Source organism: Prenolepis imparis, unplaced genomic scaffold (assembly GCF_030444845.1).
Source record: "Prenolepis imparis isolate NDT839.2.m4 unplaced genomic scaffold, iyPreImpa1.0 SCAF_32, whole genome shotgun sequence".
Taxonomy (NCBI): Eukaryota; Metazoa; Arthropoda; class Insecta; order Hymenoptera; family Formicidae; genus Prenolepis; species Prenolepis imparis.
This window is the reverse complement of record NW_028141190.1, coordinates 162,662-184,348: the sequence shown is the minus strand read 5'-3', so window position 1 is coordinate 184,348 and position 21,687 is coordinate 162,662. Positions and strand designations below refer to the sequence as shown.

Sequence of the window (21,687 nt, the reverse complement as noted above, 5' to 3'; positions counted from 1 at the left end):
CAATTCGCACAACTCTTGGATACATAAGGACAATGCAATTTAATTCATACAAATTGTATTTATTAATTACTCAAAAATTAAAAAATATATAATGTGTACAACAAATAAAAGTATTTGAAATATTACAATATACATGAAATATGTGAAATACAAAATCTTTATTAATACATCCTTTCCGTTCCAATATATGAAATACATACACATATGTTACATAACATTATATCGCACATACATTATATTACATTATATTTTATAAGGGTATCTGATAATGTCCCCATGGTAATGTGTCGGTCGAATCAGGTATGATATACCGCTTATCGTCGTACGGACTTAGAGCAATTTTTGTCTCGCAGATGGTGTATACGATACTTCATGCAATTTCGACCTAATACATGACTGACTACGTGTCATTTCAATCTCATCGTTCAGGCACCGCGTATAATCGTCGAATGTTATCGTTCTCGCGACAACGTTACTTTTGACACCTTTAACCTTTTTTGTATCTTTCTTACCATCTACTCGCAAAGCGTACATTTTTGCTCTAAGTCCTACAAATTCAGTCATTATCGCGCCATTATTTTCATCCTTCATTAGACCTGGCACCTTTTTATTCACGAGCGGTATACTGTACGCGTTGTCAATTGGATAATCGCTCGTATCGAATCTAGCGATATCGCGTTTCATATTTTCATACACGTCTTCGCATTTAATATGATATATTAAACTATCTGTATCGGTGTACATTACCCGACATCTGTCACGATAGAGCGGTGACATGTACTCGTGATGAAATTCGTACAGACACACTTTCGATATGTCGAGTATACACATACCAACATAGATTGGTTTGTTAAATTTTACTTCTAGTTTACGTAATTCTACGGCAATTAAATTTTCTGAAAAGACGCTCCTGCTATGGAAATTTGGTTTCGCTATCATCGCCTCTGCTCCGTATCGTCCGTCCCACTTTGTCAATAATTTTACATCTACATGATTACGCACATTTTCCATCGTTTTGCCAAATACCGCATTGTTCATCAATTTGTACAAATTTTTCTCAAAATCATTTTTCGCTTGTGTTCTAAATTTTGTATTTAGTTCAATGTAATCGCGGAGCCATGCGGATTGAGGCTCACCATCTACATTCTTAAAGACCACAGCTATTTCATTTGCTTGTGGAGCATTGTATCTTCTTTGATCTTGTTGAGGATTTTTTCTAAAGGACAACATTAAATTTATGGTTTTATTTCCTATCGGATTAAGATCTTGTTCAACCTGACGCATCATCTTGAATGTTTTTGCAAATTCATTGCATTGAACCATAAAACTTGACAACTCTTTCATTATTTCTGAATCACATTCCTTATTAGCTTTGTTATTCATTCTATGATTTACAGCTTCTTCTGTATCTAAAAAATAAAGCTGTGCAAATCGCGGAGCTTGCCCATCCGCTGGGCGCATTGCTGTTGAAGTTAAATGATGATATTGCCCATGAATCTTTAAGCAATAAGGAGCATTGTTCACAACATCCAATGGATTTCTATTTCCCGGCGCACCCATTGAAGCCATAGCTAAAGCGCTGTTATATGAACGAATATTATTCATAAAATTTTTTGATTTATAATCATTTCCATTATATAATTTTTTAAGAAAATCAGGACATATTATTGGCTTTAATTGAAGCTTGCCTTTTTGACAACAATATATAAATTTTCCATCTTTAGATTTTTCACATGCAAAGTTTAACGATTTGCAAAATTGGCATTCTACATTCATTTGGCCAAGTGTATAAACTGGCACATTTATTTCATGGTCCTTGGCAATTAGCGCAATGTAATGATTTAATTGTTTAGCTTTTTGTCTTCCTTGAGCATGTCTCTGGGCATCAGCTTCAAGTTGTTGAGACCTTGCGTCATCATTTTCGTCGGCCCTCTGCTGAGCATGTCTCTGGGCATCAGCTTCGAGTCGTTGAGACTTTGCGTCATCATTTTCGTGGGTCCTTTGCTGAGCATGTCTCTGAGCACCAGCTTCGAGTCGTTGAGACCTTTCCTCAAAACTCTCAATTATTCGTATTTGTCGTAAGCGCTTGCTTTCGCGACTCACTTTATACAAATTTCCGCCTTTTCTCTTTTGAGGCATACTTGTCTACGTCGTACCGTATACGACGTATACGTAGGTATATTATACGAATTGTTAAATAACAATAGAGTATTTTTTAAATATGTATAATAGTAATTTTTAATATCTTAGAAATCTTTTTTTCATATAAGAAAAATATAATAAAAGTGTAATTATTAAATAATATTAATTACAAATATTTAAACACAATTATTACAAATTTCTATATATATAAATATGTAAAATATCTACCGTTTCTCCCTTCACTCTCCCTCTTCAACGTTATAACTTCGTCTATTACTATTTCCTTTCTCGTAAAATTTTACACCTTCGACTCCTTCTTTGTTGTGCGGATTTTATTTATTATAACATTTTCTATTTTATTTGACCTATCCATTATGACATTTAACGTAATTTAATTTGAAACCAGCAATTTATTATAGATAAATTTATTAAATGACTCACGTTAAAAAATCGAAACTCATCCCTAAGGTGTGATTTTTACAAAATTACATCAAGAAGTAATTTTTGAAAAATTTGTGTATGTGTTTTTGTATATGTGTGCAATTCGTGTAAATAAACCTTTAATTTGTATGCCTTGACTATAGTAACATTTATCTTCAATATTATTATTTTATGCGTACCACATTTCTTTCAACTGTTCTTTGTAGTTAATGTCATACATCTCTAATTACTACGTATAATTGTATAAATCGGCTTCTAATTAATCAAGATGTCTAAAGAGATAAACGAAAATGCGTGCAACACCAGTGAGCATAATGTAAGTAAATTTTAATTTCAAAGAGAGACAGAGAGAGATAAATAGATAGATAGAGAAAGAGAGAGAGGGAGAGAGAGAGAGAGAGAGAGAGAGAGAGAGAAAGAGAGAAAGAGAGAAAGAGATAATATGGTTAGGTTAGATATATATCTTCTTTCCCTTTAGCCTCCTTCTTCCTCTCTCTCTCTCCCGCCACAAAACATAACAAAAATTTATTTACATAAATAAATAATTATTTATTTATATAAATAAATTATTATTAATATTATTAATATTATTTTTTTATTATTAATTTATTATTAAATAAATATTTTATTGTTATTAATATTATAAATATTATTTTTTTTATTATTTATTTATTAGTTTTTTAGTTTTATTATTGTTTGTTATTTTTATTATTTATGATGTTAGTTTATTAATTTTTTTAAATTAAGTTTTGTAAACTATAATTTTTACATATAATATTACTGTTATTGTTACGTATCCCATATTGCAAATTGTAGAAAATTTAATTATTAATATTATATTTGGGCATATCTCAAACAAAAGTTGTAATATTTATTCTATTAATTTTGAAAAAATAATTAAATTAGCGTATAGAAATTCAAAAAGCAGCGAATTTTATTAAATAATAATTAACAAATAAAAATTTTTAATATATAATTTTTATTAAATATCTAAACATGTAAAAAATACACATATTTAATAATTTAAATAATTATTTTATACCAAATTATATTTTTTTAATTTGTTTATCCTTTTTTTCATCATTGTCATTATTATCTTCTTTCCGCTTTTTATTTTTTTTCTGAAATTTATCTTTAAATTCATTCTTCATACACTCCTCCTTCTTTAGCTCCTCTCGTTTTTCAAATTCTTCTAATGGCATTATTAATACATGATCTAGCCCCTCTTCAAGTACTGAAATTTTTTATTTATATATATAGATTAGGTTATATCTTTATATATATGTAATAATATTAATTTAAATAAAACGATTGACAAATTTATAAAAAAATATTTTATTTAAATAAATTAATTATTGCTTATATTTTTACCATTTTGAAATTCTTCAATTTCTGTTGATATATTTAATTGATTCATCGTTATATTTTTAATTTCAAATCCATTTATTTTATTTATCAGAACATTTTCTATTTCTTTCGGTATATTATTTTCTTCCACAATTGAATTTTCAAATTCATTTGTATTTATTTGATCATCTTCAATTACTGAAATTTTTTAATTAAAAAATATATTAGATTATATGTTAATGTGATAATATATTAATTTAAATAAAACAATTAACAAATTAAAAAAAAATATTATTTTATTTAAATAAATTAATTATTATTTATATTTACCATTTAGAAATTCTTCAATTTCTTTTTCTATTTCTTTCGGTATATTATTTTCTTCCATGATTGTATTTTCAAATTGATTTGTATTCGTTTGATCAATGATGACATTTAATATGTGAAACCAGCTACTTATATATATAGATATAGATAGATAGATAGTCATTTCTGAAATGACATGTAAATAAAATTCATCACCTCTAAGGGGTGATTTTTGCAAAATCTCACTGAACAAAATAATTTAAAAATTTTTACGATTTAAAAAAAACAATACATTAATAAATAAATGCTCTTACTTAATAACACCATTTAACAATCACGCCACTACCAAAAGATGATTTTATTAAAATTATATGTTTCTCTTTTATAACTACAAAGTTTTTTAACATAAAATAACATTTTTTAAATGCGCACGCGCGTGAGTAGATGCGTGGGTGGGTGAGTTGGGGTGTAAAATTAAAAAAAACCACATAGTAGCCATCTCTAATAAATTTGCTAAATTTTGCTACCAATTTCTTGAAAATCGGTCAATAAATTTGTAAATGCGTGAGTGGGTGCGTTGGTGGGTGCGTATGTAGACAAAAAAAAAATCACATACAGTAACCATCTTTGAAAAATTTGCGAAATTTTAGTACCAATTTAGTGAAAATCGTTTAATAAATGTGTGAATGCGTGTGTGGATGCGTGGGAACTTAGCGCTGAAAATAATATTTTAAAGACCGAAGTGCAGGAGTTACAACGGCAATTGGCCGCAGCTTTGGCCAAACAACAACCACAGCCAGTAATGGTGTTGACTGAGACTGATGAAAATACACAACCTGCATTGGTGTTGGCTGCTGAAGATAATACACAGCCTGCAGTGGTGGTGGCTGCTCACGATCCACAGCCTGCAGTGATACCCCCAGAAGATTTTTTAAAGGATTCATTGCAATGTAAGTATAATAATAAAGAATAATAAATAAAAATTAATATTAAATAATATTATTTTTTTATAGTAAAACAGAAAGCTCGATGGGCAAGAGCCGGAAGAGGCCGACTACGCGGACGCGGACGTGGCCGTGGCCGTAAGAGCCGGAAGAGGCCGACTACGCGGACGCGGACGTGGCCGTGGCCGTGGACGCGAACGTGGCCGCGGACGCGGAAATACAATAATTAATTATATTAACATGTAATAATATATTATATAATTAATTTTTTTTAAATATATCTTTTTTCCCTTTAGCCTCCTTCTTCCTCTCTCTCTCTCCCGCCACAAAACTTAACAAAAATTTATAAATTTTTATTTGTTAATTATTATTTAATTATATTCGCTGTTTTTTAAATTTCTATACACTAATTTAATTATTTTTTCAAAATTAATAAAAAAAAAATTAAAACTTTTGTTTGAGATATGCCCAAATATAATATTAATAATTAAATTTTCATCAATTTGCAATATGGGATACGTAACAATAACAATAATATTATATGTAAAAATTATAGTTTACAAAAATTATTTTAAAAAAATTAATAAACTAACATCATAAATAGTAAAAATAACAAACAATAATAAAACTAAAAAACTAATAAATAAATAATAAAAAAATAATATTTATAATATTAATAACAATAAAATATTTATTTAATAATAAATTAATAATAAAAAAATAATATTAATAATATTAATAATAATTTATTTACATAAATAAATAATTATTTATTTATATAAATAAATTATTATTAATTCAATTAATATTATTTTTTTATTTTTAATTTATTATTAAATAAATATTTTATTGTTATTAATATTATAAATATTATTTTTTTTATTATTTATTTATTACTTTTTTAGTTTTATTATTGTTTGTTATTTTTACTATTTATGATGTTAGTTTATTAATTTTTTTAAATTAATTTTTGTAAACTATAATTTTTACTTGTTCCATTACAAAGTCCTTTCTTAGTATTTAAATTTCTTAATAGGATTATTATAGCACTGACTTTTATTTTAAGTCGATGAACTGGCATTCCAGAAGGTGTCAGAGAGTTCAAAAACTCTGTTGGAAAATTTAATTGCTCCTGTGGATCATCACTTACAATAAAGTCAATTGAGAGATATTCCTTTTCCTCTCCTTCCATTTGACAAAGGATTGTGTCATTAATTTTAAAAGTATCCTCATTTTTAGGACAAAGTATCGCTCGATCTGGATTTTCTCTAATCCGTTCCATGGTGATTCTATCACCAAAAATTTCATTAATAAGAGATTCTTTTGATATAAAATCTTTGGGGATTTCAATTGTATCGAGATGTAGTCCATCCTTATTTGATAATTTACCATCTCCGAGTTGCATTAGCCAATTTGAAAATTCTTTTTCTTCCGCAATTCTCATATTTTGTTTTAATTTAACTTGAGTTACGTTCCTCCATATAGGATTGTATTTTACAATCGATTCAATTATAGCTGCTTTTTGTGTATGAGGCACTACTGGGAGATTTTGTCTGAAATCTCCTGCAAATAAAATTACTTTTCCTTCAAATGGTCGAGGATTCTTCATCAAATCCTTTAAAAGTTTATCAACTGCTGTTAAAGCATGTCCAACAGTCATGCTCACTTCATCCCATATGATTAATTTGGCATTAATCAATTCTCGTGCACCTTGAGAATTTCCTCTAATATTTGATTTAGCTCCATCATCAATTGGGATTGAAAGCTTAAACAGAGAGTGATAAGTTCTTCCTCCTTTCAGAAGTGTGGCTGCAATTCCAGTTGAAGCACATGGAAGAATTATTTCGTTTCTTCCTCGAATAACACTTAAAAATGTGTTAAATAGGTATGTTTTACCACTTCCTGCAAACCCGTCAATAAAAAATAACCTCTGAGTTTCATTTTCATTTTCAATTGCTCGCATGACTATATCGTACACGTGCTTTTGCTCAGCATTTAGTGTCGATAATAAATAATCACCACGTATTCTTTTTTCATCCACATTATACTCTGTTACGTAAATATTTATTGGAGTTGTATTTGGCAATTGAAAGTTCTCACAGCTACTTCCATTATTTATCAGAATTCCTTGTATATGGTTTAAAGCCATATTTTCAGGATTTACAACATTGTTATGTACAAAGTCCTCAATCATGAAATCTTTATATTTATTCCAAATAGTTGGTACATCTGTTGGAGTTCCAAAGATGCAAATGTAAGCAAATAATTCTCGAAGTTGTGCAGGCATATTCGATTCTGTTGCTTCTTCCAGCGTTTTTCCCCAAAGATTATCATTTTCTACCAAATTTTTTGCAATTGCTGCATCTTTAAATGTATTATAAAGAACTCCATTTACAGTTCTCAAATCTTCAAAACATTTAACTCCAGTCACATGTAGTAGAAGAAAACGGAGATAAAATCTCTCAATATCTTTTATGCTTACTGTATAGAGTCTTGAAATTATTTTTTCACCACCTTTTTTGCGTGGCTTCCACTTAGTTTCTTTTTTATCATATACATAATGATAAGGAATATCTGTGTAAATAAAATTCACTGCATTTTCATCAGATTGATTTAATTTGAACCATGCAGTCAGCGTAGTATCTCGAGTGAGCTCTCTCTGAGCAGCTTGCTCTTCATTTCCTGCTCGAAAATAAACCATTTGACGATTAGGCAAATGAACTGCCAATCTGATTACTGTATGAGATCTCATAAACAGATCGTATCCGTTCAGTCTCCACATTGCTTCTGGAGCACTAATATATCTTGCATCCAGGAATGATTTAATTTCATCTATTTTAATTAGCCTTATGCCATCTCGTGCTTGCACTTCAATCGCAGCACAGTCAAATCCTTTATGAATATATTTATATAAGTATTTTACGCTCTTCACCGATGAACATATTTCCAAATTGATATGTCGATCATATTTCATGATTAAATATGATGAATATGGCACCACCCATCGATTATCAACTTCTTTGCCTCTAACGATGTATTTTTTACCATAATTCCCTCGTTGATACATAGGATATCCATTCACATTAGCATTAGTTTCTTCACGAAACTCTTTTGGAAAACCTTTTGAACATTTTCCATCGTCTCCAGTGCAAGGATATCTGTGGGAGGAATCTCCACAAGGACCATGAATCATGTGCTTCAAAATTTTTAAATTAAGTTCTGAATATCTTTCTTCATCAAGGATTTCAGCCCATATCATCATGTCAATAACTTCTTGAAGTCGGGGCTTATCTTCATCACTCAACATTGCAAGTAAATGCAAATGTGGAAGTCCTCTTTTTTGAAATTCAATCACACCTGCATAAGCAATTATATTTCCAAAAATTTTATTATGAATTAGATCACTTAAAATCTCTTTGACATCCAAGTTAAATGTTTAGCGACCAAGTTAAATGTTTAGCGACCAAATCTGGTCGAAATTCTATTAAACATCCATCAAGATTATCCTTAATTTCTGGGCATTGAGGATTGCAAGTCATTGTAAGAAAAATATCTGGTTTACCAAACTTTCTTACCAAAGACATAGCATCTTGGTACCTTTCTTGCATGTTTCTTAGACTGCCCATAAATGAAGAAGGTAATATCACAGATATACCAGCTGTAATTCCTTCATTTTGTGCTCGATTATCTAGGTGATCCATTAATCCCGAATAAAGTTCTGCTCTTAATTTAGGTTGATTTAATTTAATATAATTAAGCCTATTTGCTTCAGTTTTCATATAGACATCAAGTATAAATTGACATCTCAATTTGCCTGCCTTTTTAAATTGACTAAATTCTAATCTTGGTGCTAACAGGTGAGCATAATAATCCATTTGAGTTACTTTGAATCCTGGATATTTAGGATTATATGATTTAAGTTCTGAATGCCATCCATTGTTACCATATGGATATAACAAAGGATAACACATTGGGTCACACCTTTTGTCTAGAATTGATATTTGTTGAACATCGTTCGAATTTTTATTATAAATCCGAACGTCTCTTTCAAATGGAGGCTCACCATCTACATTCTTAAAGACCACAGCTATTTCATTTGCTTGTGGAGCATTGTATCTTCTTTGATCTTGTTGAGGATTTTTTCTAAAGGACAACATTAAATTTATGGTTTTATTTCCTATCGGATTAAGATCTTGTTCAACCTGACGCATCATCTTGAATGTTTTTGCAAATTCATTGCATTGAACCATAAAACTTGACAACTCTTTCATTATTTCTGAATCACACTCCTTATTAGCTTTGTTATTCATTCTATGATTTACAGCTTCTTCTGTATCTAAAAAATAAAGCTGTGCAAATCGCGGAGCTTGCCCATCCGCTGGGCGCATTGCTGTTGAAGTTAAATGATGATATTGCCCATGAATCTTTAAGCAATAAGGAGCATTGTTCACAACATCCAATGGATTTCTATTTCCCGGCGCACCCATTGAAGCCATAGCTAAAGCGCTGTTATATGAACGAATATTATTCATAAAATTTTTTGATTTATAATCATTTCCATTATATAATTTTTTAAGAAAATCAGGACATATTATTGGCTTTAATTGAAGCTTGCCTTTTTGACAACAATATATAAATTTTCCATCTTTAGATTTTTCACATGCAAAGTTTAACGATTTGCAAAATTGGCATTCTACATTCATTTGGCCAAGTGTATAAACTGGCACATTTATTTCATGGTCCTTGGCAATTAGCGCAATGTAATGATTTAATTGTTTAGCTTTTTGTCTTCCTTGAGCATGTCTCTGGGCATCAGCTTCAAGTTGTTGAGACCTTGCGTCATCATTTTCGTCGGCCCTCTGCTGAGCATGTCTCTGGGCATCAGCTTCGAGTCGTTGAGACTTTGCGTCATCATTTTCGTGGGTCCTTTGCTGAGCATGTCTCTGAGCATCAGCTTCGAGTCGTTGAGACCTTGCGTTATCATTTTCATTGATCCTCTCCTGAGAATTTCTTTGAACATTAGCTTCAAGTCGTTGAGACCTTTCCTCAAAACTCTCAATTATTCGTATTTGTCGTAAGCGCTTGCTTTCGCGACTCACTTTATACAAATTTCCGCCTTTTCTCTTTTGAGGCATACTTGTCTACGTCGTACCGTATACGACGTATACGTAGGTATATTATACGAATTGTTAAATAACAATAGAGTATTTTTTAAATATGTATAATAGTAATTTTTGAATATATATGTTCTCAAATATATGTTATTGCCTAATTTTATATAAAAAAATTATATCTATCTATATATATCTATATAAGTGCCGTAATAATTATATTTATATTATTCTATATATATAAAATATTATTTGTCTTTCTGTATGACCAAGAATTATTTATTCATTAGTTCATCGATTTTCTTGATGAATCTTTTCTTTTCGTGCTTATTATGTTTTATATTAATTCTTTATATAGGCACACAGCAGCTTTTTTTATAGGCGCACCGCAGCCTTTTTTTATATGCGCACAACAACCTTTTTTTATAAACGCACAGCAGCCTTTTTTTACAGGCGCACAGCAGCCTTTTTATATAATTCTATATATTTTTCTATCTATCTATATCTATTTTATATAATTTTATAATATAGATTTTTATATAATTTATATAAATTTTTTTTATATAATTTTTATATAATTGAATTTTTAATATCTTAGAAATCTTTTTTTCATATAAGAAAAATATAATAAAAGTGTAATTATTAAATAATATTAATTACAAATATTTAAACACAATTATTACAAATTTCTATATATATAATTATGTAAAATATCTACCGTTTCTCCCTTCACTCTCCCTCTTCAACGTTATAACTTCGTCTATTACTATTTCCTTTCTCGTAAAATTTTACACCTTCGACTCCTTCTTTGTTGTGCGGATTTTATTTATTATAACATTTTCTATTTTATTTGACCTATCCATTATGACATTTAACGTAATTTAATTTGAAACCAGCAATTTATTATAGATAAATTTATTAAATGACTCACGTTAAAAAATCGAAACTCATCCCTAAGGTGTGATTTTTACAAAATTACACCAAGAAGTAATTTTTGAAAAATTTGTGTATGTGTTTTTGCATATGTGTGCAATTCGTGTAAATAAACCTTTAATTTGTATGCCTTGACTATAGTAACATTTATCTTCAATATTATTATTTTATGCGTACCACATTTCTTTCAACTGTTCTTTGTAGTTAATGTCACACATCTCTAATTACTACGTATAATTGTATAAATCGGCTTCTAATTAATCAAGATGTCTAAAGAGATAAACGAAAATGCGTGCAACACCAGTGAGCATAATGTAAGTAAATTTTAATTTCAAAGAGAGACAGAGAGAGATAAATAGATAGATAGATAGATAGAGAGAGAGAGAGAGAGAGAGAGAGAGAGAGAGAGAGAGAGAGAGAGAAAGAGAGAAAGAGATAATATGGTTAGGTTAGGTATATATCTTCTTTCCCTTAGCCTCCTTCTTCCTCTCTCTCTCTCCCGCCACAAAACATAACAAAAATTTATTTACATAAATAAATAATTATTTATTTATATAAATAATTTATTATTAATTTTATTAATATTATTTTTTTATTATTAATTTATTATTAAATAAATATTTTATTGTTATTAATATTATAAATATTATTTTTTTAATTATTTATTTATTAGTTTTTTAGTTTTATTATTGTTCGTTATTTTTATTATTTATGATGTTAGTTTATTAATTTTTTTAAATTAAGTTTTGTAAACTATAACTTTTACATATAGTATTACTGTTATTGTTACGTATCCCATATTGCAAATTGTAGAAAATTTAATTATTAATATTATATTTGGGCATATCTCAAACAAAAGTTGTAATATTTATTCTATTAATTTTGAAAAAATAATTAAATTAGCGTATAGAAATTTAAAAAGCAGCGAATTTTATTAAATAATAATTAACAAATAAAAATTTTTAATATATAATTTTTATTAAATATCTAAACATGTAAAAAATACAAAATACACATATTTAATAATTTAAATAATTATTTTATACCAAATTATATTTTTTTAATTTGTTTATCCTTTTTTTCATCATTGTCATTATTATCTTCTTTCCGCTTTTTATTTTTTTTCTGAAATTTATCTTTAAATTCATTCTTCATACACTCCTCCTTCTTTAGCTCCTCTCGTTTTTCAAATTCTTCTAATGCCATTATTAATACATGATCTAGCCCATCTTCAAGTACTGAAATTTTTTATTTATATATATAGATTAGGTTATATCTTTATATATATGTAATAATATTAATTTAAATAAAACGATTGACAAATTTATAAAAAAATATTTTATTTAAATAAATTAATTATTGTTTATATTTTTACCATTTTGAAATTCTTCAATTTCTGTTGATATATTTAATTGATTCATCGTTATATTTTTAATTTCAAATCCATTTGTTTCATTTATCAGAACATTTTCTATTTCTTTCGGTATATTATTTTCTTCCACAATTGAATTTTCAAATTCATTTGTATTTATTTGATCATCTTCAATTACTGAAATTTTTTAATTAAAAAATATATTAGATTATATGTTAATGTGATAATATATTAATTTAAATAAAACAATTAACAAATTAAAAAAAAAAAATTATTTTATTTAAATAAATTAATTATTATTTATATTTACCATTTAGAAATTCTTCAATTTCTTTTTCTATTTCTTTCGGTATATTATTTTCTTCCATGATTGTATTTTCAAATTGATTTGTATTCGTTTGATCAATGATGACATTTAATATGTGAAACCAGCTACTTATATATATAGATATAGATAGATAGATAGTCATTTCTGAAATGACATGTAAATAAAACTCATCACCTCTAAGGGGTGATTTTGCAAAATCTCACTGAACAAAATAATTTAAAAATTTTTACGATTTAAAAAAAACAATACATTAATAAATAAATGCTCTTACTTAATAACACCATTTAACAATCACGCCACTACCAAAAGATGATTTTATTAAAATTATATGTTTCTCTTTTATAACTACAAAGTTTTTTAACATAAAATAACATTTTTTAAATGCGCACGCGCGTGAGTAGATGCGTGGGTGGGTGAGTTGGGGTGTAAAATTAAAAAAAACCACATAGTAGCCATCTCTAATAAATTTGCTAAATTTTGCTACCAATTTCTTGAAAATCGGTCAATAAATTTGTAAATGCGTGAGTGGGTGCGTTGGTGGGTGCGTATGTAGACAAAAAAAAATCACATACAGTAACCATCTTTGAAAAATTTGCGAAATTTTAGTACCAATTTAGTGAAAATCGTTTAATAAATGTGTGAATGCGTGTGTGGATGCGTGGGAACTTAGCGCTGAAAATAATATTTTAAAGACCGAAGTGCAGGAGTTACAACGGCAATTGGCCGCAGCTTTGGCCAAACAACAACCACAGCCAGTAATGGTGTTGACTGAGACTGATGAAAATACACAACCTGCATTGGTGTTGGCTGCTGAAGATAATACACACCCTGCAGTGGTGGTGGCTGCTCACGATCCACAGCCTGCAGTGATACCCCCAGAAGATTTTTTAAAGGATTCATTGCAATGTAAGTATAATAATAAAGAATAATAAATAAAAATTAATATTAAATAATATTATTTTTTTATAGTAAAACAGAAAGCTCGATGGGCAAGAGCCGGAAGAGGCCGACTACGCGGACGCGGACGTGGCAGTGGCCGTGGGTGCGAATTCGGCGCTTGAATCCTCGGCTGCTCGAATGCCCGCGTCTCCGGCTCCACGCGCGGAATAGCGTCTTCGCCGTCCCGCATCACAGGCATGTCACTTTTTATGCACACACTCGACACCCGATCGCGAAATTGTTCTCTTCGCGTATACCCGATCACGTCGGGGTCACCACTTTGGGATTATAATCTCGGGTCAATGCACGGCTGCAGGAGTGTTATATGAGTGTGAAAAGAATCGAGCCTTCAAATATGTGTATAATGTGTTATAATTTCCGACTTTGAATTCGATACAGAATTTCTTTGTTCACACGTCCGCACGCAACAACTGTAGGTAGCCGACCGTCCCGAACGAGCGTTACATTTTCCTATTCTCTCCGGTCTTACGACCTTCGAGAATCTTCGCGAATAATCCGTGTTTTTAACTCGCCTGTGTTATTAAATTTCGAGTCTAGATTATCGTCTTTGTCTCTCTGTCTCGTCTGTTGTGTTTTCTACCTGTTTATTTCGTCTCGCGTCTCGCTTATTGTTTTTGTCTCGTGTATGTATCTCTATGTTAACCGTGGGGAATATGTGCCGATATAATCGCCACAGTGTCATTTTTTAAGAAATTTTAATTCTGTAAACGCTGTTTTGTTACCGTCTGCAGACGTTCGTATTGCTTTCCGTTTCGTTTGTACCCCTACTGGTGTAAATACACCGAGTTTTAAAAATTGTTGTTACAGCTAATGGTGTCAAGGTTTTGCGCAAGGTTTTGCGAAGGGTGCTAAGAGCGGACAGTACCACTAATAATGTCATTTTTGGGATATTTCAATTCTGCATACGGGTGATGTTCTGTAATTGCCTGCAGACGTTTGTACCGCTTTCCATTTTGTTCGTATCTATACAGGTGTAATTATACAGAATTTTTGAAATTGATGTTACAGCTAATTATGTCATTTTATGAGAAATTTTAATTCTGTAAACGCTGGTTTGTTACCGTCTGCAGACATTTGTATTGCTTTCCGTTTTGTTTGTAACCCTACAGGTGTAAATACACCGAGTTTTAAAAATTGATGTTACAGCTAATAGTATCATTTTTTAAGATATTTTAATTCTGTAAACGGGTGCTGTTTTGTTACCGTCTCGAGACGTTTGTATTGCTTTCTGTTTTGTTTATACCCTTACAGGTGTAAATATACCGAATGTTCAAAATTGATGTTAAAGCTAATAATGTCATTTTTGGGATATTTCAATTCTGCATACGCGTGATGTTCTGTAATTGCCTGCAGACGTTTGTACCGCTTTCCATTTTGTTCGTATCTATACAGGTGTAATTATACAGAATTTTTAAAATTGATGTTACAGCTAATAATGTCATTTTATGAGAAATTTTAATTCTGTAAACGCTGTTTTGTTAACGTCTGCAGACGTTTGTATTGCTTTCCGTTTTGTTTGTACCCCTACAGGTGTAAATACACCGAGTTTTAAAAATTGATGTTACAGCTAATAGTACCATTTTTTAAGAAATTTTAATTCTATAAACAAGTGCTGTTTTGTTATCGTCTGCAGACGTTTGTATTGCTTTCCGTTTTGTTTGTACCCTTACAGGTGTAAATATACCGAATGTTCAAAATTGATATTAGAGCTAATAATGTCATTTTTGGGATATTTCAATTTTGTATACGGGTGCGGTTTTGTAATTGCCTGCAGACGTTTGTACCGCTTTCCGTTTCGTTTGTACCGCTACAGGTGTAAATACACCGAGTTTTAAATATTGATGTTACAGCTAATAGTGTCATTTTTTAATTCTGTAAACGAATGTTGTTTTATAATCGTCTGCAGATGTTTGTACCGCTTTTTGTTATGTTTGTATCCCTACAGATAAAAATATATCAAACCTAGGTCGGAGAAGCCCCCCCTCGTTGTCCGCCACCTTGACGTGGTGAGGGGGCTCAGCCTTCGCAAGGTTTTGCGAAGGGTGCTAAGAGCGGACAGTACCACTAATAATGTCATTTTTGGGATATTTCAATTCTGCATACGGGTGCTGTTTTGTAATTGCCTGCAGACGTTTATACCGCTTTCCATTTTGTTCGTATCTATACAGGTGTAATTATACAGAATTTTTTAAATTGATGTTACAGCTAATAGTGTCATTTTATGAGATATTTTAATTCTGTAAACGCTGTTTTGTTACCGTCTGCAGACGTTTGTATTGCTTTCCGTTTTGTTTGTATCCTTACAGATGTAAATATACCGAATGTTCAAAATTGATATTAGAGCTAATAATGTTATTTTTGGGATATTTCAATTTTGTATACGGGTGCTGTTTTGTAATTACCTGCAGACGTTTGCACCGCTATCCGTTTTGTTTGTACCTTTATAGGTGTAAATATACAGAATTTTTAAAATTGATGTTACAGCTAATAATGTCATTTTTTAAGATATTTTAATTCTGTAAACGAATGTTGTTTTATAATCGTCTGCACACGTTTGTACCGCTTTTTGTTATGTTTGTATCCCTACAGATAAAAATATATCAAACCTAGGTCGCAGCAGCCCCCCCTCGTTGTCCGCCACCTTGACGTGAGGGGGCTCACCCTTCGCAAGGTTTTGCGAAGGGTGCTAAGAGCGGACAGTGCCACTAATAATGTCATTTTTGGGATATTTCAATTCTGCATACGGGTGCTGCTTTGTAATTGCCTGCAGACGTTTGTACCGCTATCCGTTTTGTTTGTACCTTTATAAGTGTAAATATACAGAATTTTAAAATTGATGTTAGAGCTAATAGTGTCATTTTTCAAGAAATTTTAATTCTCTAAACGCTGTTTTGTTACCGTCTGCAGACGTTTGTATTGCTTTCCGTGTCGTTTGTACCCCTAATGGTGTAAATACACCGAGTTTTAAAAATTGTTGTTACAGCTAATAGTGTCATTTTTAAGATATTTTAATTCTATAAACGAATGTTGTTTGGTAATCGTCTGCAGACGTTTGTACCGCTTTCCATTTTGTTCGTATCTATACAGGTGTAATTATACAGAATTTTTTAAATTGATGTTACAGCTAATAGTGTCATTTTATGAGATATTTTAATTCTGTAAACGCTGTTTTGTTACCGTCTGCAGACGTTTGTATTGCTTTCCGTTTCGTTTGTACCCCTACTGGTGTAAATACACCGAGTTTTAAAAATTGTTGTTACAGCTAATGGTGTCAAGGTTTTGCGCAAGGTTTTGCGAAGGGTGCTAAGAGCGGACAGTACCACTAATAATGTCATTTTTGGGATATTTCAATTTTGTATACGGGTGCTGTTTTGTAATTGCCTGCAGACGTTTGTACCGCTATCCGTTTTGTTTGTACCTTTATAGGTGTAAATATACAGAATTTTTAAAATTGATGTTACAGCTAATAGTGTCATTTTTTAAGAAATTTTAATTCTGTAAACGCTGTTTTGTTACCGTCTGCAGACGTTCGTATTGCTTTCCGTTTCGTTTGTACCCCTACTGGTGTAAATACACCGAGTTTTAAAAATTGTTGTTACAGCTAATGGTGTCAAGGTTTTGCGCAAGGTTTTGCGAAGGGTGCTAAGAGCGGACAGTACCACTAATAATGTCATTTTTGGGATATTTCAATTCTGCATACGGGTGCTGTTTTGTAATTGCCTGCAGACGTTTGTACCGCTTTTATGTTTGTATCCCTACAGATAAAAATATATCAAATCTAGATCGCAGAAGCCCCCCCTCGTTGTCCGCCACCTTGACGCGGTGAGGGGGCTCACCTTTCGCAAGGTTTTGCGAAGAGTGCTAAGGGTGCCGTCCCATTAAGCACGGATCGGAATGACGGATCGGATTCTGCTAGAGAATTCTAGTAAATTCTTGTTCCTGCTGTTCCTTCCGATCGGAACGCGTATATTTCCTCAATTCCGGACGGATCGGGCATGTGTTTCTGACCGCCGCAAGTTTTAAAACGCCGTTGTATTGGAAAAACATCATCAGAGTATGTTTTGTTTTATTCCGAATTGTCACAATCTACATGGTGTGCGTGCTGTGCATCTCAACAAGAATTTCGCATGTAACAACAAGAAATTCTATCGAGATGAGTACCAACAATCATCAAAAAGGACCGGTAATAATAATAAGAATATATAAGATATTAAATAGACATTGTTATTATATTCATTAATTATTATTATTCAGAACATATCACAGAATTATGTTTGCGTATTAATATAGGTTATATGATTATAGTTTTGTTTGTTTATCAAAGAATACCTGAAATTACACCTTTATTGAAAAAATGTAGTGGAAAACCACGTCGACAAACTATATAGTGTAGCCATACTTTTTTCTATATTATTATTGAACTTATTTGAACACATATGTCGATTTTGTTTACAATGTGGTTTCACCACATCATTTTTCATATGGTTTTGATCGCATGGTTTTCAGCACATGGATTTTTCAATACGGACAACATATCAGGGGCTCGATTCTTGAATTCATTTGTAAGAGAAACGTATACGCAAATTCGGCCCTTACAGAAAAGTTGCAAGTTTATTGGCTATTGCATGGCTTTTAGCTAATCAACTTGCAACTTTTTTGTAAAAGCCGAATTTGGGCATACGTTTCTCTTGTGAATGAATTCAAGAATCGAGTCCCAAATATTTTGCGGTTCATGTTACATATGTGTTCATATTTGCAGGCTGTAAAATGCGGTTATTGTGGGTGGATAATGTTCGGATCCTGTGCGCAGATTGTAGCCCATGACTGCTTCGAAAACTACGACGAATGTATCCATGTTATCGTTGTCGACGAGAAGGGGCGTGCTACAATGAGTAATTTTATTTGCAAGCAAATATTTTTCAACATTTGTCTGCAACTATTAAATAACATATTCAACTAATTTATATATAAACAGGAGTGAAGGAAGTAGAAGAAAGTACGCTGAGAGACGCACCACTATCACAGAATAGCAATGAGTCTACTCCGTACTCGGCAGATATCATGGACGAGATGCTAATTGATGCCATAGAGCAGAGACCAGGTCTATGGAATCAAAAGTTGCCAGTTCAAAGGCGAAGCCCCTGTATACGAGGAGAACTGTGGGATGAAGTTTTTAATAATCTTGGTAATATATGATCATTTTACTTCGTTTTATGTATTCTTGAATGTATATTAATCTGCACTTGCAAGTGGACTAATGTACGTTCGTATTCATATAAACGAGCTGAATTCGTAATTTGAACTAGGGATTTTCAGGTTTTAAGGATATAGCGTGGATGAAATCTCGATGGACGTACCTGAGGGACTGCTATTCAAAAGCTCGCAAAAAAATGAAAGGTTACGTACGCAGCGGATCGGGTGCGGAAGCGGGGCATCCGCAGAAAAGTACATTCCGCTTCTATTCAAGAATGCAATTTCTAGACGAGGCTGCACAAGAAACCCCGTACGTAACAAAACTTGTTTATATATAGGCTTTAGAATATGAAAAATGTACATTTTTCTTACATATTATTGTTCAATTGTAGTACAACGAACTATCTATCACGGAACATATGTAATAATGAAGATAGTGCACTGAGCCTGAACAATTCGGAATTACAGGAACGTAATGTGTCTTCTCCAAGAAGTTGTAGCACGCCAGACATTCCTGAAGAAGCAGGAAGTTCAGACGATTGCAGACCCCCCAAAAAAAAGGGTGAGCCAATTTTGAATAATTGATAATCGACACATAGATTTTCATAATTAATTGATAATCTTCATACTTTTCATAACACTTAATAAATTGTTATATTGTGCTGATTCTGCATAAAAATTTGTCGCACTTTTGTAATAGTCTGAAATTGATCTTTTTATTGTGAATATTCTTATATTTATACCATTTTTTTTAGTATAAAAATGTAGGAAAATTCATTACTTTAAATGTATTTTGTGTTACAGCAAGACAGTCTGACCCCGATGTGCAGGCACTGCATAATAACATATTACAGCAGTTACTTGGCGAAAATGCGCCAAAGAAGGATGCAGTGGACAGTTTCCTGGAGCAGATGGGAGATATCCTGCGTAGGTTGAGCTATCTCCGAAGAAGGCAAATACAAGTAGAGTTGCTGAATCTCGTTCACAGGGCAGAAGACGAAGAATTAGCGGAGGCGGAACTTCAAAGACGATAAATATTTTGTATTATTATCATTACCTTCATTTTATCAATACTTATTATTATTATTAATTATTATACTTACATTACATAATAAAAAAATAAAACATTTATTTCTATAACATAAAAAACATTTATTTCTATTTCAATAACACCTGATGTAATTCATATTTATATTTGGGTCTGAAAGAAATTAATATTTTGTTGTTACATTACATACATTTGTATGTAAAGTTCATTGAAGTGTACAATCTTCTTATATTTATTAATAATTTTTAAAAAAAAAGTAGGATTTCTTTATTGTCTTATAATACATAATAGAAATTTAATACTCATTGTTTAGAACTTTTTTCCACTGCCAATCAAGTGGGTTCGAAGTTTCAAAATACGTAGCAAAGGAATCTCTAATTCGTATAGCCTCAACGTTCCTTCGCGCACTGTAATTACGTACATTTTCAATTCCAGTCGAAGTTACATTTCGCTCATTGCCACTTAAAACAGAATAAGTTCTTTCCGTTGGCTCCAATTGAAGTTCACGTTTCATTAAAAAATTATGTACAACCGTTGCAGCTTGAACGGCTATTTTAGCCGTTGAAACGTGAGCGATAATTGGCCGACGAAAAATTCGCCACCTTGCCGCTAGTATCCCAAATGAACATTCTACAGTTCTTCGCGCCCGACTTAATCTATAATTAAAGATTTTTTTTGTAACAGTTAAGTTCCCACTTTGAGGGTATGGTCGCATCATATAAGATGTTAGTGGAAATGCTTCGTCCCCTATTAGGACATATGGAAATTTGAATCCGCTACTATCCAAATGCCTGTCCGGAAGCAGTTGAAGTGAATTCGTATGCAATAGACGAGCAAGGTCACTACTAGCAAACACACCGGCATCGCTACGCCTCCCTTCCGCTCCGATGTCCACGATGCTAAAGCAACAATTCGCATCACTCACGGCAAGTAGGTTGATGCTGTGGTTGCTTTTGTAATTGTAGTAGGACGAGCCACTATTCGGTGGTGCCTACAATTAACAAAAATACAATAATGTTAGATTTATTAAAAAATGTACAAAAAATGGTTGTATTAGATATGTACCTGAACGATAATGTGCTTCCCATCTATAGATCCAATGCAGTTTGGAAATTGACAGATTTCCTGAAATTTGTCAGCAACCTGTTGCCAATTTTCAACGGTGGGTTGCAGAAAAACTTTATCCTTCAAAACCTCTCACAATGCAGTACAAGTCTCCTTTACAATTTTGGATGCTGCATTGGATGCAATACGAAATGCATACGAATGAGATGCTAAACTGTCACCGGATGCTAACCAGCGCAAAGTCAGCTGCAATCTTGTACGAGGTGATATTGGGATTCGACAAACTTCTTTTTTCTGAATTCGTGGTCCAACTAACGTTAGCAGTTCTTCAAATATTTTCGGAGTCATTCTGAAGTAATTGAAGAACTTTTCACGATCGGTTATTTGCATCTCAACGACTAAATTGTCACTTGCACCTTGTAAATGCCTCATTTGGTGCGTGAACATTGGCCGTACCCAGAATTTTCGTTTCTTTCTCGTATTTTCCTGCTTTTGCA

General features: G+C 31.6%; 1 protein-coding gene across 1 annotated transcript; it reads left to right on the top strand.

Moving 5' to 3' along the window:
• Positions 1-18,032: 18,032 nt before the first annotated feature.
• On the top strand, positions 18,033-20,229 carry LOC145946962 (uncharacterized). The gene is made up of 6 exons (XM_083056719.1): positions 18,033-18,067; positions 18,644-18,776; positions 18,860-19,069; positions 19,201-19,387; positions 19,470-19,639; positions 19,882-20,229. Exons 1-6 carry the CDS (start codon positions 18,038-18,040, stop codon positions 20,109-20,111), a joined length of 960 nt encoding a protein of 319 aa, XP_082912845.1. The 5' UTR covers positions 18,033-18,037; the 3' UTR covers positions 20,112-20,229.
• The last annotated feature ends 1,458 nt before the right edge of the window (positions 20,230-21,687 follow it).

Excerpts from the sequence above, each read along its gene's own strand:
- LOC145946962 (XM_083056719.1), top strand. The coding sequence starts at position 18,038 with ATGAGTACCAACAATCATCAAAAAGGACCG. Across the intron at positions 18,068-18,643 it reads ACAATCATCAAAAAGGACCG|GCTGTAAAATGCGGTTATTG; the intron begins GTAATAATAATA and ends TCATATTTGCAG. Across the intron at positions 19,388-19,469 it reads GAGGCTGCACAAGAAACCCC|TACAACGAACTATCTATCAC; the intron begins GTACGTAACAAA and ends GTTCAATTGTAG.